The sequence below is a fragment of the Numenius arquata genome, chromosome 5, assembly GCF_964106895.1.
Source record: "Numenius arquata chromosome 5, bNumArq3.hap1.1, whole genome shotgun sequence".
Classification (NCBI taxonomy): Eukaryota; Metazoa; Chordata; class Aves; order Charadriiformes; family Scolopacidae; genus Numenius; species Numenius arquata.
Window position 1 is genome coordinate 20,451,537 of NC_133580.1, and position 24,955 is coordinate 20,476,491.

A 24,955-nucleotide genomic window follows, 5' to 3' on the forward strand; every position below is an offset into this window, starting at 1 on the left:
AGCCCTTTCACAAAGTACAAGCCCTAAACACGTTGTAGACGTATCTCACCAGCCACAGCATGGGCCACAGTGTGAGAGGACAGGAGTTAAGCACAACACATACCCTGAGGGCCACTCCTGTGCAACCAAAGGCTGGTGGCACCTGCAATATCGGGACAGCCTGTCCTGCCATCTCTGAGGGCCAAGCACCTTCTCCCATTGCCACCACAAGACAAGTGTCATCCTCCTGGCTTTATACCAAAGGCACAGAAACACCCTGGCTGACAGAGGACGCTTGCAGGGTTTCACTCCCTGCTTTAAAATTCCCCATTTGGATCCTTCACCAAGAAGCCATTTGGTCTCAGTTACGCCCAGGACAATCCTTTCCCCCCACCTCGAGGTCCTGCAGTGCCAAGGTCCTGCTGTTTTCCAGAAAGCACACGTTTGCCAGCTCCTGGGAGGTACCTGGCCTAGGGGTCCCCAAGCTTCCTGTGACAGCAGCACTGCAGCCTGAGGACACCCTGCTGGGACACACCAAAGCGCAGCCACCCCCCTACCCAGAGACCTTCCCTGCTCCAAGGGAGCCTCAAAAACCACCTCCTACCTTCCAAGTGACCACACAATCCCACTTCTGCCCAGGAAGCCCCCATCCCAAGGCAACGTCACCACAGTTACTGCCACAAACACCGCTTTCTCCCCCCAACTGCCTTCAAAGAGGGAAAATTCAATAATTACGCTTTGTTTAACTCACCTCTTGTCCTGCCGCTTGAGATTCAGGACCAGCAGACGCTCCAGCCAGCAGCCCAGCACTCGCGTCCTCCCCCAGCTCCGCTCCTCACCACACCTGAAAGCCCTAACAACTTCAGAAAGTCACGGGGTTTTGTCGGTTTTGCTGCTTAACCACCCTCAGCTGCACAATTAATACCAGTTCACCCAGTTTACTGCTTTCCCTCTGACGCTGGAGCTACCTCAGCCCCGCCAGCCTACTCCTGCACAAAGCTGTTCACCCAGTCCCGTCCCCCCCCACTCTGAGACACCCGCTAGACCATTTTACCTGCTTTTCCCCTGCTTCGGCTTCCCTAATTCCCGTGGGACTTCTTCCTGCAGCACGAGCTCACCCTGCAACACATGAAGGATAACAGGCACCTGTTTTAGCAGAAGTATCTGCCTGCCTTTATTTTTTCCTCCCTCTCAACCAAAGCTTCCCTGCTGATGCAACAGCCAAAGGTGGTGTTTGGAGAGGAGAGATGGGAGAAAGCTGGAAAGCGGCTGAGCCTGTGTGGACCCCGAAGGACTTGCAGCCTGGCTGGGAGCTCCCCGCTGCCACCGCATCTGTGCCACCTCATCCACACCCCCTAGAGGGACAGCCGGCCACACGCGGCCACTTCACCCTGCTTGCCCACCACAGGACCCACCCGATGCTAACAACGCTTCTCTTTCTGCTCACAGACCAGGGAGAAAAACCAGAGGGTGTCTCCTGCTGCTGCCTGGGAACATCAGCCAACATCTACTCAATGCACCCCAATGTGGCCACGGCAAACAGGAGACAGGCCGAGAAAGACCAAGAGCTGAGTAGCTATAGCTGGCAGGATGGGGATGATCCTCAGGTGCCCAATACCAGCATCAGTAGGAAATTTGTCAGGAAAACATACCCCGTGGTAACCCGCAGGAGAAACTACACATTGGCCTCTGCCGATCTGATGGATTTTCTCTAAATCTGGATTAAGTGTATGGCCTGGTCACACGCTTGGGTCACAAAGCGAGGACCTGCGAATGCAAAGGCACGAGCAGCATCTGCCGGATGAGCCGAGCCAACGGAAGCCACAGCTTCTGCACCGTTTGGGGAAACCACTGTCTTTCTGCTGGTGGCGGCACTGTCAAGGTGACAGCATTTCCCTGCAAACCCTCCCAAAACACCCAGATGTTACTCACATCAGTTACCGCAGAAGCCTCCACAAGGAAGAGGCAGAGCTGCTGCAGCCACGGTGGTCTCGGGATAGCGGTGGGAAAAGCTCTCCAGGCACAAGGAGTGTTTTATTAAGCCCAGGACACCCGACTGCGGGCTGCCCCCCCAGCCCCACTCGGCTGGCTGGGTGGCCAAGGATGCTGTGCGGGCCACAGCCCCCCCCCACCAGCACTGGGCGGTGCACGGTCTGGCCACGCTGCACAAAATCTATCTTTATAGAATCACAGAATAGTTTGGGTTGGAAGGGACTTTAAAGATCATCTAGTTCCAAACCCCTGCCCTGGGCAGGGACACCTCCCACCAGACCAGGTTGCTCCAAGCCCCATCCAGCCTGGCCTTGAACCCCTCCAGGGATGGGGCAGCCACAGCTTCTCTGGGCAACCTGGGCCAGGCTCTCACCACCCTCACAGCAAAGAATTTCTTCGTGACATCTCATCTAAATCTCCCCTGTTCCAGTTTGAAGCCATTACCCCTCATCCTATCACTACATGCCCTTGTAAAACATCCCTCCCCATCTCTCCTGGAGCCCCTTTAGGGACTGGAAGGGGCTCGAAGGTCTCCCCAGAGCCTTCCTTTCTCCATGCTGAACCCCTCCAATTCTCTCAGCCTGTCCTCACAGCAGAGGGGCTCCAGCCCTCAGAGCATCTCCGTGGCCTCCTCTGGACTTGGTCCAACAGGTCCATGTCCTTCTGATGTTGGTGGCCCCAGAGCTGGAGGCAGCATTGCAGGGGGGGGGTCTCCTCAGGAGCAGAGGGGCAGAAACCACCCCCTCGCCCTGCTGGCCATGCTGCTGGGGATGCAGCCCAGGATGCAGTTTACTGTGTCTCTTTTTGCCTGCAGCTGTCATCCTTTGGGATGAGCAGGGTTGAGGTCACACCGGTTGCTCCCGGACTGCGCCAGAGCTTCGGATCTCGATCCACCCACCAACCACGCCATGGGAATTCCCTTCTCCAGGAGGAGTTACAGCCTCATGGACAGCTTGGCTGCATACATCTCTTCTCTATTAATGGTAGCTCAAGAGGGAGATAAACATCCCCTGTATGCACAAATATAATCCTCATCCTGTCGAGTCCAAAGGACTTCTGCTGGGGCTCCCACGCCTTTTCATCTGCTGCAGAGCCTGTCAAGGAGCAGCACAGGAGGGAAACGAAACCAGAAAATATGGGAGGCACATGTGCACGTCTGCTTAACCCCGCTTTTATGATAAACAAAGCAGCTCCAGGGCCCTGTTCTCTCTGCCCTGTAATAAATCTCCTGGTTTTACGGTTTTATGATGTCAAACATCTAAGAGTTTTCCCCAAGTTGCAAACAGAACCTAAATTACCTTGGGTAAACTTCGCAGACGCTAATGTTATCTGTAAAAATCCTGCCGCTAATAACTTCACAGAAAGTCTAAGGGCTTCCCGCTTCGTATGAGCAAAGCTAATTAGTGTGTGTAGCTGGTAACTAAGAGGCATCTAGATTAGGAAGATAAAGGACCGTACTGTGAACTGTAGTTCCTTGGGATACCAAAATAGAGGGTGACCCTGACCTGACGTTTTGGGTACAGGCTTGCAGTATCTCAGCACAACATGAAAGACTCCCATCCTGCTTTTATCCCGGAGAAGTCAAAGATGTCCCACCCGGGTGTGAAGAAACCGTACTAAGAAGGAAGCTCCGTGTCTCCAGGAGAGTTGCGTCGCTGGTTATTATCCTTGGGAAAAGCCTTTCCTACCCGCTCTTCGCCATAAAAGGTCCATTCTCCACAAGGGAATCACAACACGGTCAGGACTTTGGCCTTAGTAAAGAGTGTAGAACAGTTTCATCTCATGTACATGGGCCCTCAGAACACCATCCTGGTCTCTGTCCCCGCAGGAGTGCACTGGAAAGCTCTGGGAAATGGAGCCAGTCTCTCTTTTTCCCCACTTCTCTGGCAGGAGGAGCTCTGCTCAGGGCAAAATGGTGTCCCCAGATGTGAAAGAGAAAGGGGAAATGATGGCCACATCAGCCACCCACACCACCCTGAGGGCCTTTTCTAAAAATAATGAATGGTTAGTGCACATTGTCCATATTTAGCAGAAACAGGAATACTGAAATGACTCAGCTCCATGACATTAGTTTAGCAGACACTATTTTTAAGACTCGGATCTAGGTTTAGTTGAATTAATGAAGTCCTAGTTACAGGTGAAGAGCCCAGCATAAGCCTGGAAACACCAGTGGCTCTTCTGGAGAAAAGCAGTGATTTCATTCTTGCTTCCAAGTGAAAATGCAAAGTAATGGAACAGCAGTCAGAGGAACAGTGATACCTATGCTGAACTTGAATGCTTTGTTTCCATTAGCTCATGGAAAGGGAACTGGACATCTGAACACAGAATCATAGAATGGTTCGGGTTGGAAGGGACCTTAAAGATCATCCAGTTGCAACCACCCTGCCCTGGGCAGGGACACCTCCCACCAGAAAAGGTTGCTCAAAGCCCCCTCCAACCTGGCCTTGAACCCCTCCAGGGATGGGGCAGCCACAGCTTCTCTGGGCAACCTGGGCCAGGGTCTCATCACCCTCACAGGAAAGATTTTCTTCTGAGATCTCATCTCAATCTCCCCTCTTTCAGTTTAAAACCTTGTACTGTGGCTCCCCTCCCTGATCAGGAGTCCCTCCCCATCTTTCCTGGAGCCCCTTTAGGGACTGGAAGGGGCTCTAAGGTCTCCCCGGAGCCTTCTCTTCTCCAGGCTGAACGCCCCCAACTCTTTCAGCCTGTCCTCACAGCAAAGGGGCTCCAGCCCTCAGAGTATCCTTGTGCCCTCCTCTGGCCCTGTTCCAAGAGGTCCATGTCTCTCCTGTGCTGAGGACTCCAGAGCTGGACACAGTGCTCCTGGTGGGGTCTCCCCAGGGCAAAGCAGAGGGACAGCGTTCCACCCCCCACCCTGCTGGCCACACTGCTGGGGATGCAGCCCAGGATGCGGGGGGCTTTCTGGGCTGCCAGCGCACATTGCCAGCTCATCTGGTGTAAGACCACAGTCTTACAGATCTCCATCAGGAGATCACACATTTAAGAGTCATCCTTTCCTTACAGGCCCTGACCAGCACAACCAAGCCTTTCTCCATCCGCTTTAGCAGCCATTTGCCTTGTCCCCAGTTACCATGCAAAACACCCAATATTCCTTCCTTTATGTATGATTTTCACAGCTGGACCTTCATGTGGTGATTGTGAAGATCTTGCCCCCAGGTTCCAGAAGAGATCCCATGTCTACACTAGCATCTAACCCTTTTGCAACACATCTTGAGCTATTTTAGGTATTAACTTGGAACGTGTTATCAAACGCAGAAGCACAACAGGTAGAAGAACATTAAGCAAGTCACTGAAGACAAGTTTCTTGCTGTTCAACAAACATCCTTCCATCCCAACTGACCACGAATGCACCATGTGGTCCCAGTTTCCCCCCCAGCAGCACCGGTTACAGTCCTCAAGGAGGCTCACATCCCATACACACACCGCACCGACTCCCCCCTCCCCATCCATCAGCATTTCCAGTCAGGAATTAAGATGAGGCTGTACCTGTTCAACGCTGCTCAAGCAAGAGGAATGAAATGTAAAACATCAGCACTGAAATGCCTCCTTCCTTTGAGGTTCTGTTGTAACTTGTCAAGTTTTACTTAAAATGTGACATTCTACAAAGTCTGCTGGATTGGGGTGGTTGTTATGAGAAGTCTTACACGGGAGATGCTTTACTTCATCTACTTTGAGTCCATTACTGGGAGCAGTGTGAAAATGCAACGTAGATGCCTACACATGCACTTCAAAGAAGCTAAACAGCCTCATTTTTTTTCTTTTTTAAAGAGGGCAGGAAGGTTTCAGTACCTGCAACAGAACAGGGAATGTTTTACTAAGCCCATTGCTCTAATGAAAGTAGATGAATAACGGTTATTTCCACGACAGCTATTAGTCATAAGTTAACATAAAATGGGTTAGAGATCAGACAGCAGTTACTGGTAATCTAAGGACTTAAAAAAATCCATGTCCCCATACGGACCATTTCACCTTCAAAACCCATGGCTGATTCAACACAGAGTGGACAAGATCTTCATCTACAGTTTAAAAACCTCCCAAAGAGCCTTGAGAGTCACTGGAAAACCACGTTACTCCACCCATTCTGTGCCTAATAAAAATTAAAACCAAGTATTTTGTTGCCTACTTTCTGGCCAGGGCTTACACCACCTTTAAACTGATACATGCTCACAACAATTTGTATTTAACTTACAGCTTGGTGGCTTTCTCCAGAAGCACACAGCCAAAAGACAGCTTGAAGCTTTTCCTTAGTTAAAAAAAAAAAAAAAAAAGGCAGAAAATTTTTCCTGAGGGCTTATGTCCAGATTCTCTACAAACAGCACGAATCTCAGACCTGGGGCCAGCAAAAATATTTAGATGTAGAGGACTTCAAGAGATAAACCGGATTTTAGATACAAAATGTTGTGCAGCAACACCTGGAGCACTGTGTCCAGCTTTGGAGTCCTCAGCACAGGAGAGACATGGACCTATTGGAGCGGGGCTGGAGGAGGCCACAAGGATGCTCTGAGGGCTGGAGCCCCTCTGCTGTGAGGACAGGCTGAGAGAGTTGGGGGGGGTTCAGCCTGGAGAAGAGAAGGCTGCGGGGAGACCTTAGAGCCCCTTCCAGTCCCTAAAGGGGCTACAAAAAAGCTGGGCAGGGGGGGAAGGACTCTTGATCAGGGAGGGGAGCCATAGGACAAGGGGGAATGGTTTTAAATTGGAAGAGGGGAGATTTAGATTGGATGTTAGGAAGAAATTCTTTGCTGTGAGGGTGGTGAGACCCTGGCCCAGGTTGCCCAGAGAAGCTGTGGCTGCCCCATCCCTGGAGGGGTTCAAGGCCAGGTTGGAGGGGGCTTTGAGCAACCTTTTCTGGTGGGAGGTGTCCTTGCCCAGGGCAGGGTGGTTGCAACTGGATGATCTTTAAGGTCCCTTCTAACTCAAACCATTCTATGAATAGAGTTTTTCCACCACAAAGACTGCTGAATTATGAATTATACCAGATTTCCAGGAATGGGGCCTATTACAAAAACCAAACCACGTTCTCCGAGATAACTCCATGAGAATGACCGATTTTAACTTTTGTGGCTTTGGCTCTAGACTTCGGACAAGCTTCAGAAACTTGCTTAACCCAGTTTGTACTTTTTAGCTCACTAGTTGTCACAAGGGAAGCAGAGAAAGCACAGTAACTACAATTTTACAACTCATTTTACTTTGCCTCTTGCAAAATGCATATTTATTCATCTGGCAAATTTTCCTGCTGGGATTTTATGCCAATTGTAGCTCCAAATTCTCTCATGAATTCACTTCCCTTTGAATGCGTGAAATTCAAAAGCAGCTTCAAGCCAACAGTTCTCTTTTCTTTTTTTTAAAGTATCCCATATAAAACCCCCAAACTTTAAATGTAAGATTTAATAGGAGGGACCTTTTTAAACAGAGCAGCACCAATTTCAATATGAGCATAAAGTCTGGTGCTCTGGAACCAGCAGATAACCACAAGCTGATTTCTCTAACAGCAACTCTGTAGTTTCCCCCCCTCTGGGAAGGAAAAGAAATGAAGATTTTGGTGACAGGAGGGGAAAATATTTGGGAGGCTGAATTGCCATCAAGAACATACCTGAACCTCACTTGAAACCAACTTTTTTGTAGCCAGCTCCTCCTGGTACTCTAACGCTCGGCTCTTTTCATTATTAAATTGTCTAAAGCCTCATTTTCATGCCACGGGGACTGTTGAAAAGCTGTCTCCTGGTGCCCACCCAAGCTCAGCCGGGTGACCTGTCCCACGCTTCAGTCACCTGGAAGGAACAACTATATGTAAAGGTGAGACTTTAAATCCTCAGACCACAGATTACATTTTGGAAAGGATATTAAACGTTAACTGCAATTACCTGGTATTCCTATGACTACAAAAAGATACGGAGTCATTTTGGATCTTGTTAAATTTTGGGCTTAGACAATGAAAAGCAGCTTCCAGCAATGAACGTTTCCATATGCCAGTTAATGAGCTTTGAGTGTTTCACCCATTAATCTGAGTGAACATGCCTCATTCCTCTCCAGTGGGGTCAGTAGCATCTGAATGACGTGGCTGCAGCGACTCTCTGCTCAGCTTCAAGTGCAAGGCAAGATTTTGGGGAGCCTCTTTAAAACCTTGACATTCCTGAGAGAAGAATGCCTGCAATCTTGTAACTGAAGAGGCTGGTGAAATACTCCATCTCATGTCAACCAGCACCTAAGCACAAGCTCTGCAGAGCAGCAAGAAAGGCTTCACCTTGAAGAATCACCTGTCCCCAAGCCCAGTAGATTCATGGCTAAACTTCCCACCAAGCTGCACACAGTCTTCACGGGACGAAGAACAAAGAGATGGGTGTTTCAAAGGGCTAAAAGAAGGAAAATGGTTTTGTTCTTTGATAGAAAGTAATGGTTTGCCCAGCAAAAGATATTTTGGGGAAAGGTAATGGTGGTGGCAGCAGCTTCAGAAGCCCCTGTCCACCCTGCAGCCATGGATTCGAGGGACCTGCCTGTCCTTTTGTTCAGATACACCACCTACAGTCACAGCCAAACTGCTCATAAACAATACAAAACTCAAAGGCCATCAACTGGTCAAACTAATTGATCTGTGTCCAAGTAGCAAAGGCCTAATTAACAAGGAAGGAAACAAGTCAGCGAGAGTTGTGCAGTTTTATTTGAACAAAAAACCAGTGTCGGTATTTTTAATAAAGTCTACATGACACTAAATGCATGTACATTGTAAGAAGAGATCTAGTTGTAAAGAAGGTGCAGGATAATATGTACAATCAGAGTTAAGTTAAAAAAATTCACATTTTACATAGATTTACTCGACAGTCCTATGCTTTCATGGTATATAAATGGTAGCCAAGAGGTAACAAAATAATCACAAGGAATTTCAGCTGGAGGACTGCGCTCATTTTTCATATAAACTAGTTCACAGAATTTTTATTTGTCCTAAATCAAATCTCGGATATAATTTTTTGAATTACTAGAATTAGCATGTTCAATGAGTATAGCGATGTAAACGTTTTTCCAATGGTGCCACTTCCTTCCATAAAAATCTGCATTTTATGCTGTAGTCTGCTCTTCAGCTTTTACAAATTAGAATAATTACACAGGATGCGTTTCGATACATGGTAAAAATTATCAAACAGCGAGGGAGATATGTTCAAAAGATACTTTGAAGCTTTTCAGTCCACTTTCACAACACTGTAAATCTTACTTACAAACCAGAAGCAGGCAAAAAATCCAATAGTCCCTAAAAGGAGAAAGTGAAAATGGTTAGTTTATCTTCGTTTTCTCCGAGAGAAAAAAAAAAAACCAAAAAAACCCACACCATCTAAGGAGTACTTCCCAGCAGGACAGAATATAACACTGTAATCCAGCTAACTACCCAGAATAACAGCACTTGTTAAATTGTTAACTTTACCACCACACATTCATCCCTGGGCTAAGTTATCGATTTAGAGCAAAGATGACTTTTAGGACCATGTTGCTTGATGTACATTTAAGCCACTGAAGGTGACGCTGCTGTCACCACGAGCAGGCACACAAGCGCCACTTAAGGAACTGTTACACGCACACAAAGTCAAAACCTACCTGGGTTTTTCAGGTCTACGATAGCTCATGCCCACCTATGAATTATGCCACAAACCAAAGAAGAATCACCTGGCTCAATTTTCTGTTCCTCATGCTCTGTTTACACTCAAGAAGAGGGAACTTCTTCCTCTCTCTATCCTGTTGCTTTCTTTTGCTAAAGCAACGCTCCGAGTGCTGCAGCAGTTGGGAGCACGCATCAAATGAAAGTAGCAGTGACACAAACCAAACTACATAATTTTCTGTAATGTGTATTCAAGCCGCGGATTTTCTTGTCCTAGGTCACCATAAAAACAGACACCCGTTTGGGCAACTGAACAAATTCAGCAACAAAGAAATCCATAGGCTATTAATCACATAGACACCATTTCAAAAGCCCCTGAGCCACAGCTGGTTGGAAGCTGGGAGAAAATAACCAGCATGTGCTTGCCCTGTTCATACCCCGTCCTGGGAGTAGTGCCATCAGGATGCTGAGGTAGCAGAGCTGTGTCTGGTTTGGCACAGCCTGCCTTGATTTCTTACCAATCCAGTCCTCTAGTCACCCAACCCAAGAGCAGGAGAAAAAAACACCCCCAAAATCAAACACCACAACTACTTTCTGTAGGCACTTTGGACCACTTGTCAAGGTCTATGGCTCAAGTTAGCCCAGCGTGGAGTAAGATGACGGTGAGAGGAGATGACACTGGATGACATTAGTCTATACCAATTTTCTATTTTTCAGCTGAAGAACAAGCCTGTAATTTTCACCCCACGGTCACTATTATGGGGCAACTGCAAAGACATGGCCATCACGTTTATTTTTAAGTTATTTAAGAACTTAGTATGCAAGGAGATGTTGAGTCTCACACATTTGATTCAGTCTTACGCCTCTAAGAGAAACAATGTGCTGTTCCTCACGCTTATATCTTACCAGTTAAAAAAAAAGGGGTTGAAAATTGAAAGGCTTCAGTTGAATTCCCTCTCAAAGACCCAGCTACACGCCAGCCCTGTGCCAGCCCTTTCTGGTTACGCTATAGGCACTTGCAAGATCATGCACTGAGCTCCTCCAGCGTTACATTCATCCTTTCCTGTTTGTACAGCCCATGTTTAACATCAGCTCCAACTTTTTGCACTATTTCATTGTGACTGGTTTACTAACTAGGGGGTTCTTTATTAAGCACTTATCTTTTCTACATACTTTGCTGCCTTTCCGCCCACATCTATGCATCGGCTGAGGGAGGGACCTGTCTTTGGCTGCTTATTATCTATATGCCAATTCTCGTGTTCTTTGTGCTACCATGTATATTTGCAGTTAAAGGCTTTTTGACAGCCTACTATTATATGCCACAGATTACCCTTTCCCTCCAAGTTTGCCGTTATCATCCTCTGAAACAGTAGGAGACGGCAGATTTACTGCCGTCGATAGGAGATCAGACACCAACCGCAGAAGGAATTTAATTCCTTTGTAGGCTTGACATCACTAAGTCTTCGCAGTTTATGGTCAATTCTCACTCCTTCCTACTGTGCCCAATACTCCAATATCAGCATTGTTACTCTAAGTCTTACTCTCATGGTTTTTTCCTAATAATGGTTCTCAGCACCTGCTTTCTAGTTGTTTTTATAATAAAGCCCACTTTAAGCCTTTTATGGCCTTGAAACCAAATGTTTAACAGATGAGGTATATGTAAAAAAGTAAATATACCTGCTGTTCTAGAACAAAAGTGTAACATCATAACAAAAATATATAACTTTTAACACAAGAAGGAGATTTTCCAGAGTTTTCTGAGCATGCCATAATATGGGAACATGCTCTAAATCCACAGTATTTCCCTCCGATCCTTGTCACTCTGAATCTTTCTGATACACTAGCTCTCTATAAAACATGGCCTCATTCAGAGCAGAATCCGAAGACTTCACACTGTGAACAAGCATTTCATCTATAAACAGATTTTCACAGGTTTCATTGACATTGATTTTTCAACTTCTCTCCTAAAAAAAAAAAAAAGTCTGTTTGGCAAATCAAAGACCAAATACCCCTTTGCTCCCTTTTTTAAACTTTATCAGCAATTTTGCCAATGTACTGGAACTAGAGTAAGATTATGTTTTCTAACACAAGCAGTAAGTGGTAATGTTTGTCAGATACCAGATCTGAACCATGAATTTATAAGCTCAGGAGAGAAAGGCCAGACTCATCACCAAGATACCGTTAATCAGGCCTTACCAACACTGTAATTTCTTCTTCCCTCCCATGAACAAGTTTATCCTACAAATTCTGGATGTGGAGAGCTCTGTGGAGCAGAAACTTTAAAAGAGAACATCAAACTACGGACCTCATCGTCTGCCAAAATTACCTCTCCCAAATAGTACACTTGACACTCAAAGACCAGAATGGTTTAAAGGGGCTGGTGAAATCACAACTAGGTTGAAAATACACCTCAAGAACCCAGCTGCCGATTAAAACTGAGAATTAATCACAGCAAATCAATTAGGCCTTTTTAGTGCTCTCATTTTATTTTCTTTTAAGTAACATGGGCCAAACAGTCAAACTAGGAACTTCCAAAAGCTCAGGTCGGCAGAGTTGTGATGATATTACAAAATCAGTATTAATAGCCAGAAATGAATTTAAGTTAAGGAAATATTATTTATAAGCTGCTTTAAATTGTCCAGCTGCTTTACCTACAGTATTGTTTATGGTACTGCAGCAAAAAGCTTAACTTTTTTTTGAAGAACGCAAGCAGTACTGTGCACACTTCCACTGAACTTCAGCATTTTTTCCACCTCAGACCAGATTGTGCTCATGATTCCATGAACCACTAAGAGGTCTACAAAAGGTAACTCAGTCAAAAAGCTTCCATTTTTCTATAGAGGAGTAAATAACCCAACCAGAAAGGGATCTGCAAATGGGTAATGACTGGGGAAGCAGAATAACTCTGAACTAGTTTGGTTTGTTTGAAAATTCTAGCTAGAATATGTTTTCTACATTTCAGCCCATTTCAGAACTTTGCCACTTATTGCAAATTTTAGTACTTTATCAAGAAAAGCAACAACACACTGGGTCTTTAGGCCAGTGCTGACAAGTACAAGAGATCCCGATTCCACTTTGAAGTACTTTGACTAAAGCCAATCTTAAAATCCAGATAAGCGCATGATCGGTTTGCTGCAACTGTAGCTCTACGCAGTAAAATTGTCATTATTAGTTGCACTGGTTAAAATACAACCTTGTATTTTCTTGAAAAAGCAGACTCAGCTTTTCAATCTTGAGCATTTTTCCAAGTGCATCATCCCTTACATAAAATAGGCCTCTCCTTAGAATAGTAGAACTATTTAAGTAAGCTTTAGATAAGACCACCCCAGGATCTGGCTTATATTGATTTCTTTCAAGACACATTCAAACTGAAACCAAGGTTTTGCAGCACTATCAAGAAGGAGCACAAATCTTCAGCTCATCATGACATCAATGAACACGTTACAGAAAATGGATACCTAAAGGTGATTTTAAAAAAAAAAAAAATAAAATCCAACAGTAAGTACTTAAAAAAAAAAACCACAAAAAAATCCCACAAAACTCAAAACCCCCAAACAAATGAACAAAAAACCTCCCACCAGTTCAAACAGTTGTGACCTCTAAAATCATCTTCCAATTACTTTCATTATAAGTGGGTTCGTTTTACAGCTTTTATATGCACATCTCTATCAAACAGCACAGCCCAAAGATACCCAGCCTGACACCAGGTCCCCCAATGAGACTGGAAAACATGTTTGTTTGTTTTCATCTAATATTACAAATTAGTTTTGTGGCTGATGTTTACTTTCACCAATCCTAACCACTCACCAGCTTCAATTAAATGAAAAAGCATCTGAACTGCACGTGTTTAAGAACTTACTCCGGTGGGGTACACCTTTAACTTTCCTTAAGTGGGTGACCTTCATATTTTAAGATTCCGCCTTTCTAAATAACCCCTAGGTTGATAACCAGCCTAGGAAACGGATGCCATCCCAGTGCACTGCAGCCCACTCTCCATCAGCCCATTGGTCATCCCAGGGAGGGACAGATTAAAGATCATTTTGTGGGAGCTGTTTAAAATTCAAGAGCCCAGTTATTAAATGCCTCATGACGTTTCTTTAGCCACGAAGCAAAATGTGGCCAACACATCCATTTATATTACACTGACACCACAGTTGTTCTTTAATCTTTTTGGCCTCCAGTTTATATACCGTTGGAATACTCCAGTCTGCAATATATGTATTACCACTCAGCAACGGTTTTCTTAGACACAGAAAGATGATCTTATACACAGCGAGTTAGCATCTAACTGGGTATGGGAAAGTTATTAGTAAACTAGTTTAAATTCAAAATTAAAAACAAGGATTATTGCACAGAATAATGCCAAAATACATTAAGCTGACTTGTGCTCTACTCGCTTCTTCCAGCTTTATTGTTTAATGAAGAAAAAAGAATTCAAAGCACGAACAGATTGTAAGAAAGCAAATAGAAAAGCACTCTGCACTTGGCTGATACTTCTTATGTACCTTAAAAGCTCTCTGTATCATACTGGTTTCAATCACCGCACAGTGGTGGGTGCTTCAGAATCTCGGATTCTAAACACAATCTACCCAGAAGATCAAAACTCAATTTTGAAAATGGCATTAATTCACAAGTGAAAATGATGTTCAAAAATAGAGGTCACTGTAAAGCAACATGCTTTGACTATGTTCAGAATTTTTTCGTCTCCTAGCATAAAATGCATGTAATCACGTAGCCACCCCCATTCAACCACACTTATTATTTCTTGAAAGATTAGCTGCACTTTGTACATTAAAACAAAATCGTCTTGTTTGGGTGTGCACATTAATCGTTAGATTTCACCAATCAGATCATATTATTGTCTCTGTTGGCGTACAAGCATTCAGTTCCTATTTACTTATTCATTATGATCTCCTTTGTGATGCCCACGGTAACACGATGCACTGCCACGGAGGAGGTATTAACGCTGCCCTTTATATTTCTGTCACAGCTGCTGAGAACTAATAAGCAAGAATAGAGAAACCCAAAATACCTAGTGCTAACTTAAGTGGAAGAGATCAAGGTCCTATTTTGGGCACATACACACAGGAAGGCGGCTATTACCGCAAAGGGTGTGTAAAGTTATGTTAGCAAAATCCCTCACCTCCATAAACTTGTGAAGGACCAAACCCTTATGTTCCAAAGTGTTATAATGTAGTATTTTATAAAACAAAGCAAAATTAGGCGTCTTCTGCCTGCGTCATCCACATAGAACAGCTTATATCTCAGCCCACATATCAATCAAACTAACCATGGAAATTTATCACAGCATTTTACATTAACAAGGATTGATTACACTCTCTATATACTTCTTATACCCATCACCTGTCTAGTGACTAGATGTTTTAAACTTTAAAAAAAGGGACCATGTAGTAGCTTTCTTCATAAACGCACCCCAGCCACCACTATTGTGGTTCTATTTCAAAAAGGGAAAAAAAAAAAAGAAGAAAAAAAGAAAAAAAGGGATTGGAAAAGTAACAGCAGCAGAGTTTACTATTGTACTTTTGGGGCCTCACTGGCCTCCACATCAAGAACTCCAGGATCAGCACATCTGAAGCTTTTAATACCATTTCAGCAGCTGCCATGACAATTTCAATTATCATTTTATATATGAAAGGGATATTTTTAATTCTACCAATTTGCATCTTGTAAGTGAAATTGAAATTGGCAGAATAGCAACTAACCTATGCTAAAACCCAGACACACATTAACATATTGCTTTAGTTTAAAAGTAATTAAAACATTTTAGACTATGGTTTGGGGTTGGTTTTTTTCAAATATATATATGGATATATATTATAGAGGACATCTGGAGCTTGTCTCTTTCTCCAGGATTTAAGCAGGGGTTAAATCCTTTTGTGTTTGCCTTCTAATAATTAAAAATTATGAGAATTAAATCCTTTTTTACTCCTTTTAAAATTTCTTTTTTCACCTTTTTTTGAAGAGACACGGGTCTAAATAACAGCAATAAAAATCTAGCAATAATTTCCAGTTAACGTTAAATGTAACTTCTAAACAACTTGCTTTGTTCAAACACATACAGTAATTTTCTTCAGTGTGTTATTATGAACACTGGGGTTTTTTTTGCTTCGTATCAACCAGTATTAGAGGCAATAAAGATGAAAGAGGTCCTTCTCACTGCTGAACTGACAAACCTGAAGTCCGATGCTAAGACTTACTTCCATTACTTATTTTAGCCACTTTTTTTTTTTAACTGCATCCAGGGAGTCTGCCAATGCATTTCATAAAGCCAACCCAAAGTAATTACAGCCGGTTTCAATAATCAGGCAGAAGGTGTTAAGAAGTAACAATATGAACCATCACGCCATCCACAAAGAGATTCCCTATTACAACCCTCTGGAATGAATGTAAAGGTCGGTTTGATGAACAGCCCATTACAAATAAAGTAGCATTTTCTCTAGTTCTACCACCTTCACAATGCTAAGCAAAGTGATACATAAAAGATCTGATTTCATGTGTTAAAATTGCATACACAACAGCAGTACTATGATGAACACCAATATAAAATGCTCCTGGCTATTTTTAAGGGCCAGTACCCTTGAAAAAGCTTCTAAATTCATCTAACACATGGTAAATCTGGCACAGATTTCTCATCAAATCAACCTTGAAATTATAGTCTGAGTCAAGTGATTATGAATATTAGGGGAATTCCATGGAAGACACTTAGTCCACACGAGTAACATCAGAAATGTTGGACCACTGAAAATGAAGAGCCGTATTTCAAGTAGGTTCCTCCAGTTAAGGTACATTCCTGTCATTAAGAAGTGGTGCTTAATGAGCAGGTGAGACCCCCTCTAATAGTACTAGAACTCTCCATTGTCAACGTTCACTTTCTTCCCAGCACCAACCTGCTTCACTTGCTCACAGTGAAAGCGGAAAACATCTTTTATTCTCCGTACACAGAGCGTAATTATCTCTAACTATAGAACTTCTAGAACCAATTATGAAATCCAGAACCAAGTTAAACACCTAATATCAAAGTGAACAGCATGGCATTTTGAAAATACAATCGTTTGAACTCACTGCTAATATAATATGCCATAAAGGAAAATTAATTATCCTATAAATAAACGTAATTTCAAGTTAGGGAAAAAACCTTTAAAAATACTTTACTGTGCTGTGTGGTGTCACAAACCATAAAAGTAACACTGCCTAAAGAGTCATAAATTGTATTTAATGATTCAGATAGTCTACATTTCACCTAATGTTTCTCATTTTAATAAAGGAAATCCCTGCACTCATTTTAGTTTGAAGACTGTCCTTACCTGTGAAAAGGAAAAAAATCAAGACCATGATCATTGTGTAACCGAAGTATAAAATGGTGCTGGCGGTTCCTGTTATCTGAAGTTTAGAGAAGAAGTAATGAACTGCATAGATAAAGAGATAAACTGCTGTAAAGCTGCTCGTCAAGAACGATCGCCACCACCAATGATAATCCTGAAAAAACACAATAAACCATTCAGTAAGAGATATCACATAGAGAACAGAATATAAATAAGCTGGTTTAAAAAAAACCCAAACAACATCATCTTATGGAATACACTGAATTTTCCAAAATTTGTCTCAAAAAAAATTCCAACATAGCACATAGGAAAAAAAAAAAAGCAGCTTTCTCAAAGTCAGCTATATTGCTTCCGCTGGGAACATGAAATTATTCTAAGATTAAGGCTGTTTATTTTTGCTTATCTGCTGCAAATGGTGGATTTTGAAGCAAAAGGCCCATTCCAGAAGAGTGGCTCCGACAGGCATGTGACGGGCCGACAACAAAACCCACAGTACCCGTGAATCTCTCAACTCTATTTCTAACATCTTCCAGCTAAAAGTGGTATCTACATCAAAACTGTACTTTTTACCTCTGCGCACAGATGGAAGTAGCACAGCAAAACTGTAGCTTCTGAACACGTAATTAGAAGAATTATAAAAACTAGGAACAGGAATCCAAACATGTAATACATCTGATGAGACCTAAAAGCAAAAAAAAAAAATCAAACAAACAAAGAACAAGAGTCTCATTTGTGGTCGAAGTTCTCAGTTAATGGAGAGTATCACACTGCTAATCAAAAAAACAAACTAAAAAAAAACCCCAAACCAAAAAACCCACAGCACTGGGGTAACTTTGTGTATACCACTATTGGCTGATTCATAAAAAGTTTTCTTTACCTGAATGTACTCTATAAATATGCATTCCTTTAAGCTAGAACTAATAAAATAACTGCTTTACAGAGCAATGCTCAAACTCTTCAATTATGCATCCCCTGAAATTAGTGCCTATAAAGTTTCACAGAGAACCTTTATGGACAGTTTCCACTAAAGATTTTATCACTTTGGGCCTCTGTTGAGAGGACCTTTAGCTTCCCCAACTCCTGCATCTTCCCTAGTTAGGATGCCCACTTCCCTCCTCCCCTCACCGCTAAGTTCTCCAGGGATCTCTGCATCTCCTCAACCACATCCAACCAGATGCTCCTCCACTCCCAGACCAAGGCTGGCTCCAAGCCCCAAGGAGTAACCAAACATAAAAACCCTCACAAAAAGAAATGCAAGGGAAATACATTTGTTTACTGTTTATCTGGTGTCTTTCAGATAAAGGAAGAAATCAAATCAACTTTATTGAGTGATGGTGACAACTACTGCAGTGCAGTATTTGACAGAGGGAGTACTGTTTGCACGTTCCCTCCACACTTCCCTTCTGTATGAGAAGGGAACAATTTGGGAATTGAGTAATTTCAACTACAAAAGCCCAGAGTACACCTGTTTGTCAGCCAATTACATTTTTCAGCATAGTTATATTTCACCTTTTCTACTTTTGTTGAGGACTAACGTGAAAGGGTAACGTATCTAATATATTCGTGTTAAAGAACTGATTTAGAAAACTGTTCTGTAAGAAATCTCAACATAAACAGAGGGCACCTTAAAAACCTGGCACCTTCAGATTAATATTTTCCATTGAACAACAATATATTACACATTTCACGGATACATTGTGAAAGTTAAGAAAGATTGCACTGGTTTACTTTTCCACGCACCCGCTTGACTCGGTTTTGACACGATTTAGGAGTGTGTGTATGTTTCACAGGGGGTGGAGCCTTTGTTTTGCAGAACATGGAATCCCAAGACCTTGACCTGATTCTGATTTAACAGCTGATCATATTAGTTTCATAAATCAGAATATCATTACACACCGGATTAGGCTCTGCCTGACCACAGCAGCACGAAACCACGGTTGTGCTTTCAGAGCCAGAAAGATAAAAGAAGGAAACTGGACTCGAATTTTACATTTTGCAGCTGTCAATAAGAACAACAAGTTTTGTAAGTTCTAAGCACAGGAATAAGTACGCAGCTTTTGGAAATTCCACTAAAGTCTGCAACAAGCTCAAAGATTTAACCGCGTGCAGTGCTACAGGCTGGGGGAAGAGTGGCTGGAGCTGCCCAGAAGAAAAGGACCTGGGGGTGTTGGTTGACTGTTGGCTGAACATGAGCCAGCAGTGTGCCCAGGTGGCCAAGGAGGACAACAGCATCCTGGCTTGTATCACGAACAGTGTGGAGAGTAGGACTCGGGAGCTGATCGTCCCCCTGTACTGGGTACTGGTGAGGCCCCACCTCCAGTGCTGTGTCCAGTTTTGGGCCCCTCACCACAAAAAAGACACCGAGGTGCTCGGAGCGGGTCCAGAGAAGGGCAACAGAGCTGGTGAGGGGTCTGGAGCACAAGTCTTGTGAGGAGCGGCTGAGGGAGCTGGGGGTGTTCAGCCTGGAGAAAAGGAGGCTGAGGGGAGACCTTCTCGCTCTCTACAACTCCCTGAAAGGAGGGTGTAGCCGGTGGGGGGGGGGAAAAAATCGGTCTCTTCTCCCAAGGAAGAGGCGATGGGACAAGAGGAAACAGCCTCAAGTTGTGCCAGGGGAGGTTCAGATTGGATATTAGGAAAAACGTTTACACTGAAAGGGTTATTAAGCTTTGGAATGGGCTGCCCAGGGAAGTGGTTGAGGCACCATCCCTGGAGGGATTTAGAAGACGGGTTGACATAGTGCTTAGAGACATGGTTTAGTGATGGGTTTTTTTATCAGAGTTAGGTTGATGGCTGGACTAGGTGATCTTAAAGGTCCCTTCCAACCTAGACAATTCTATGATTCTATGATTTAAAAATTGGTTTATTCCTTATATTGATTTATTAATTGGTTTGGCATGTTTAAACTCCCTGTGTGTTTATTATCAAACCAGCATAACTAGAACAACAACAAAAAAAAGCGATACTCACCAAATGCTATTCAGAATGAAAAAAAGCTGAATAAAAATACAGCCAAAGGGCAAGATACCACCCATTATGATACCAGGCAAGGGCTTTGTGAAGAAGGACTGTTCCGGAATTTGGCGAGGAATCTGGTTTGTACGAACTGGATGTTCAATAGGCTTTGGGGAGAAATTAATAGAATTAAAAGATAAGTTGTTACATCATAAATAAGATTACTTTTCCCTAGTATTAGCATTTGATAAATATAACTTTATTTTCATCCATAAGACACCACAAGTTACCAAAACCCTACAAACTTGATATCCATCATCAGGAAAACACACACATACTTCAGACATTCCCACTATTGGTCAGAACATGAAGGAGGGAAACCTGTGCAGTTCTTAACAAAAAAAAAAAAAAAAAACACCAACCCAAAACAAACACCTTTTTCTTAGTTGTCTGGCATTATCTCAAACTAATGAAGTACAAATTGAAGTACTTCTGAAGTAGTACTTAAAAATGAAACTGCTGAGGTATTGCTGCAGTATAAAAGGCAAGGCCTCCAGGAGCACTGTTAGATTCTCATTGTAGTGAATGGACAGGAAAAAACCCCACGTTTAGCGTGGGTTACATGTTAAAAAACTCACATTAGCGTGATGTTACAAGCATATACTCCGTTTCAAAATCATGACAAGGTGAAACATCATTTTACAATCATAGGGCAATAGATGTTTCAATCCAACCAGTTGCTGTACGCTCAGGGATTTAGTGGCTCAATTACAGGGGACAAGTGGATTTCAAATCTGTGTTCAGAGCCCCACCTTCTCCTTGAAGCCAAAATATGCACCAACAAAGGTCAGCGGGACTGAAATTCCAAACCACATCGCCAGGATAGCAACCAAAGTGCCGAAAGGAATGGCAGCTGAGGATCCTTTCACCCACAGAATGAGATTCATAATGAAGAAATCGGCAAAAACAATCCTGAAAAAGAAAGATCACAAAAGATATTAAAATATTCAGGAAAGAATAAATATCAGTTAGTATTAAAAACCATAAACCAGTTAAAAGTCTGCATCAGAAAAATGCACCTTCTCGCAATCTTTCATTGCGCAACAGTCCTAGTTATTTTCAGCACTTGCAACATCCAGTGTTTCTTATGCAAGTGTCCGTGGTAAAGCCACTATTTAAATAAACACTCTGCACATAAAACCAAAGACTAACAGAAACACTCCATTGGAAAAATCTATACAAAGAATGCAAAAAAAAAAACCAACCCAAACCAAAACCACAAAACCAACCCCCCTCTTATCATCTGAATCACCTTTCCTATCAGCAGCAGTAATTTAATACCTTTATAAGCAGTAAATTCCTTCTGAAAAAACAGTGACAGCAAAATCTCCATTTCGGAAGCCACACAAACGTACACGCTGCAGCGGCACGTGTCACAGCAATGTGGCAGAAGGGTGGATTAAAAAGGGCTCTTCGACAAAAATCTTGGCATTAACAGCTCGTGGAGTTACACAGTTAAGCTGCCCACACATTTGGAGAATTTAAATAACAACTGCATCGGTCACGACATGTCTCCAGACCTGTTCTCCCCACCCCCTCAGTTAAGTGCATCTGCCTCATTTGGTAAAAATTGTGGTAAAACACTAGAAAACAACTCCGAGACACACAATGAAGATTTCAAACATCCCACTCCGAAAGCAAAGCAAAAGGTACTGCAAAGGAACCCCATATAAAAGCCTGCTTGAACTGTCATTATTCATGGATTCAGAGCTGCATCCCGGAAAATTCAGCCTCAGGAAGGGCCCCTGTGAAGGGCATCATTGTCTGGGGTTTAAGAAAGTGTTCCTGAGGCAGAATTTAAACTGCCCTGAAGTGAACATGCACCCTCCACTGTATTTAATTTAAAAAAGGGAGGAAGGAGGACTAGAGCAATAGACAGGCTCCCTTTTCCCTGGGAGACACCTCACACTTGCCAAAACTGTTTGGGGGAAGAGACTTGTTAAATTAAGCACACCTGGTGTAAGCATCTCGTTGAACAAAAAACAAAAATAAAATTCATATTAGAAGTCGTGCTAATCTTTATCATCTGCCCAAACTCATAACACACCCCACTGCAAATATGAACTCCCATCAGTCTACGGAGACTGTAACGGCCTTAGGCTGTTTATGATATTATGCAAATTCAGCCAACTAGCACAGCATAATCAAGACATCTGTTCCTATTCTACCATCCCCTATCGTTTTACTTCCTTTGTGAAACTTAATTTATTTGGGAGTTTAAATGATCAGCACGATATTTCTTCCACCGATAAATATTTTCTTGTCTCTCAAGATAATATCTAAATGACAGCAGGGAGACCCAAGCACATTTTGTTTAGAAAGAAGATCTCCTCATAGAAACACCACAGTCAGTTGTTATTGAATGCATTACATTTCATTTGATGAAATTCTACTAAACTCAAAAACCAGTCATGTTTTATTCATTCTGGGCAGGTTTTTTTTTGGGGGGGAAACACCTTAAGAAATTATTTATAACCTTTTCCTCAACCTTTGCCAAGGACATTTGTCGAAGGGCAGCTTCACGTACCCAGAGTTGAAACCAAGAAATACAGAAGATTTGCAAAAGAAATAAGTTTGTTTCCTTTCTTCACTGACCTAATTCTCACAGAAGGTCTTGAGAGCTATGAGAAAATGGAAGTAAGAGAGCTATCGCCCTTCCCAAGCACAACAGCATTGCCTATAGTATGATACATGCTATATCTGTATCCGAAACTGGGCACTACCTACTTTTATATAAAAGATTATCACGGAATCACAGAATTGTCAGAGTTGGAAGGGACCTCTAGAGATCATCTAGTCCAACTCCCCTGCTGAAGCAGGATTGCCCAGAGCACATCACTCAGGACTGCATCCAGGTGGGTCTTGAAGATCTCCAGAGAAGGGGACTCCACCACCTCCCTGGGCAGCCTGTTCCAGGGCTCTGGCACCCTCACCGGAAAGAAGTTTCGCCTCCTATTTAGATGGAACTTCCCATGTTCCAGCTTGTGCCCGTTGTTCCTCGTCCTGTCACTGGGAACCACTGAAAAGAGTCCAGCTCCATCATCCTTCAACCCACCCTTTAGGTACTTGTAAACATAGATAAGGTCTCCCCTCAGCCTTCTCTTCTCCAGGCTAAAGAGCCCCAGCTCTTTGAGCCTTTCCTCATCAGGGAGATGCTCCAATCCCTTCATCATCTTAGTTGCCCTCCGCTGGACTCTCCCCAGTAGTTCCCTGTCTCTCTTGAACTGGGGAGCCCAGAACTGGATGCAGTATTCCAGTTGTGGCCTCACCAGTGCAGAGTAGAGGGGGACAATGACCTCCCTCAACCTACTGGCCACACTCTAACCACTTAAGAAAAATCTCAGCATTATTCTCACCAGAATCATACTAAACTTCTACTGTTTAGTATAGCAGTATATAGGTATTTGCTTTAAAAAAAAAAGTAAATTATGCTTCCTGTGTCCTTTCCAATAACACGGTTATAAGAAAACACTGATACTCTAAAGTAATAGAGGTTCTGCCAAAAGGGGTGTCTCTCCCTATTTACAGAGGGGCACTACAGGCACTCCAAAGTTACCACAACCCACATATTTCCTAACAAAGTGACCATACCTATTACCAGTGAAGACAGGATTATCCAGAACATACCAAGTGCTGTGGTACCAACTTGGAATTACTCCATCACTACGTCTCATGTTCTGGAGCAGTGATTCTCAAAGGCTGTGACACTACCTTGCAGGAGAGTCACATTATTCCTCCAGCCTCACCACAACACAAGATGGTAAGAAGTTGTGTTCTACAGTACTAGGCTCACAGAATCACAGAGCGATATGGGGTTGGAAGGGACCTCTGGAGATCATCTAGCCCAACCCCCCTGCCAAAGCAGGTCCACCCAGAGCAGGTCCCACAGGAACGTGTCCGGGTGGGGTTTGAATGTCTCCAGAGACAGAGACTCCACCACCTCCCTGGGCAGCCTCTTCCAGGGCTCTGCCACCCTCACAGGAAAGAAGTTCCATCTAAACATGAGGAGGAACTTCTTATGTTCAAGTTTGTGCCCCTTTCCTCTTGTCCTGTCCCTGGGCACCACTGAAAAAAGACTGGCCCCATCCTCCTGACACCCACCCTTTAAGTATTTATAGGCATTGATCAGATCCCCCCTCAGTCTTCTCTTATCCAGACTCAAAAGACCCAAGCCCCTCAGCCTTTTCTCATAAGAGATGCTCCAGGCCCCTCATCTTTGTAGCCCTCTGCTGTACCCTCTCCAGCAGTTCCCTGTCCTTCTGGAACTGGGGAGCCCAGAACTGGCTCCAGCTCTTCACAATTCACTTTTCTTTACATTCACACACAGGCAATATAGAAAAGAAACCGCAACTTGGAGAACAAAGAAAATAATCACACAAACAAGCACCATAATTCACTCTCCTCCCCCCCCACTCCTTCCTACCTTAGATTCATTTATACTTAAGAATAAAGGAAGGAATGAGGAGAAACAATACTAACCCAGGGCAAAGCAGAGCTGTAAGCAAAACGTTTGTCTTCCACTTCTCGCCTCTGAATGCTGAGGGGAAAAAAGAAAAACAATTTCAACTTAAGACTTTGTCCAACTTTTAAGTTGGAAGTTGAGTTAACTTTTAAGTTTAACTTAAAAGTTAAGACTTTTTGCAAACAGTTTTCCAACTGTTTTCCAACAGATTTGCTGTCTGAGAGACCCGCTCCAGCCTGAGGTTTATACTAAGCCCAGCAATTCTGAATTTAACCTGCTGTGTCACATTAAATAAATGCATGTACTTACTCTTGTACATTCGAGCAGACACATAACCGGCTGGAGTTCCCAGTAAGACCCACAGTACAACCGCACAGGTCATCAAAGCACCACGGTTGGCAGGAGAAAGGAAACCAAGGCAAGCCAGGACTGAAGAGACAGAAAGATTTAGTCATTTGTGGACACGTGCCAAAATCCCCCTGTAACACATTTCACTGTACAGGTGTATCCCTTTCACTACCAGATATTTCAATGAAGACTATGTGCATAAGCTCTCACATATCC

The 24,955-nt window shown here is 43.4% G+C and overlaps 1 protein-coding gene across 1 annotated transcript in view; it reads right to left on the reverse strand.

Moving 5' to 3' along the window:
• Window positions 1–8,625: 8,625 nt before the first annotated feature.
• The window catches only part of LOC141464409 (transmembrane 9 superfamily member 2-like), a 35,777-nt gene continuing 19,447 nt past the window's right edge, over window positions 8,626–24,955 (reverse strand). The window contains exons 11-17 of the mRNA XM_074147305.1: window positions 24,701–24,820; window positions 24,409–24,466; window positions 20,682–20,841; window positions 19,885–20,036; window positions 17,488–17,599; window positions 16,900–17,071; window positions 8,626–9,232 (exon numbers count right to left, since the gene is read on the reverse strand). Coding sequence (XP_074003406.1) covers window positions 9,165–9,232; window positions 16,900–17,071; window positions 17,488–17,599; window positions 19,885–20,036; window positions 20,682–20,841; window positions 24,409–24,466; window positions 24,701–24,820 — 842 coding nt within the window. The 3' untranslated portion in view covers window positions 8,626–9,164. The remainder of the gene's footprint in view (window positions 9,233–16,899; window positions 17,072–17,487; window positions 17,600–19,884; window positions 20,037–20,681; window positions 20,842–24,408; window positions 24,467–24,700; window positions 24,821–24,955) is intronic.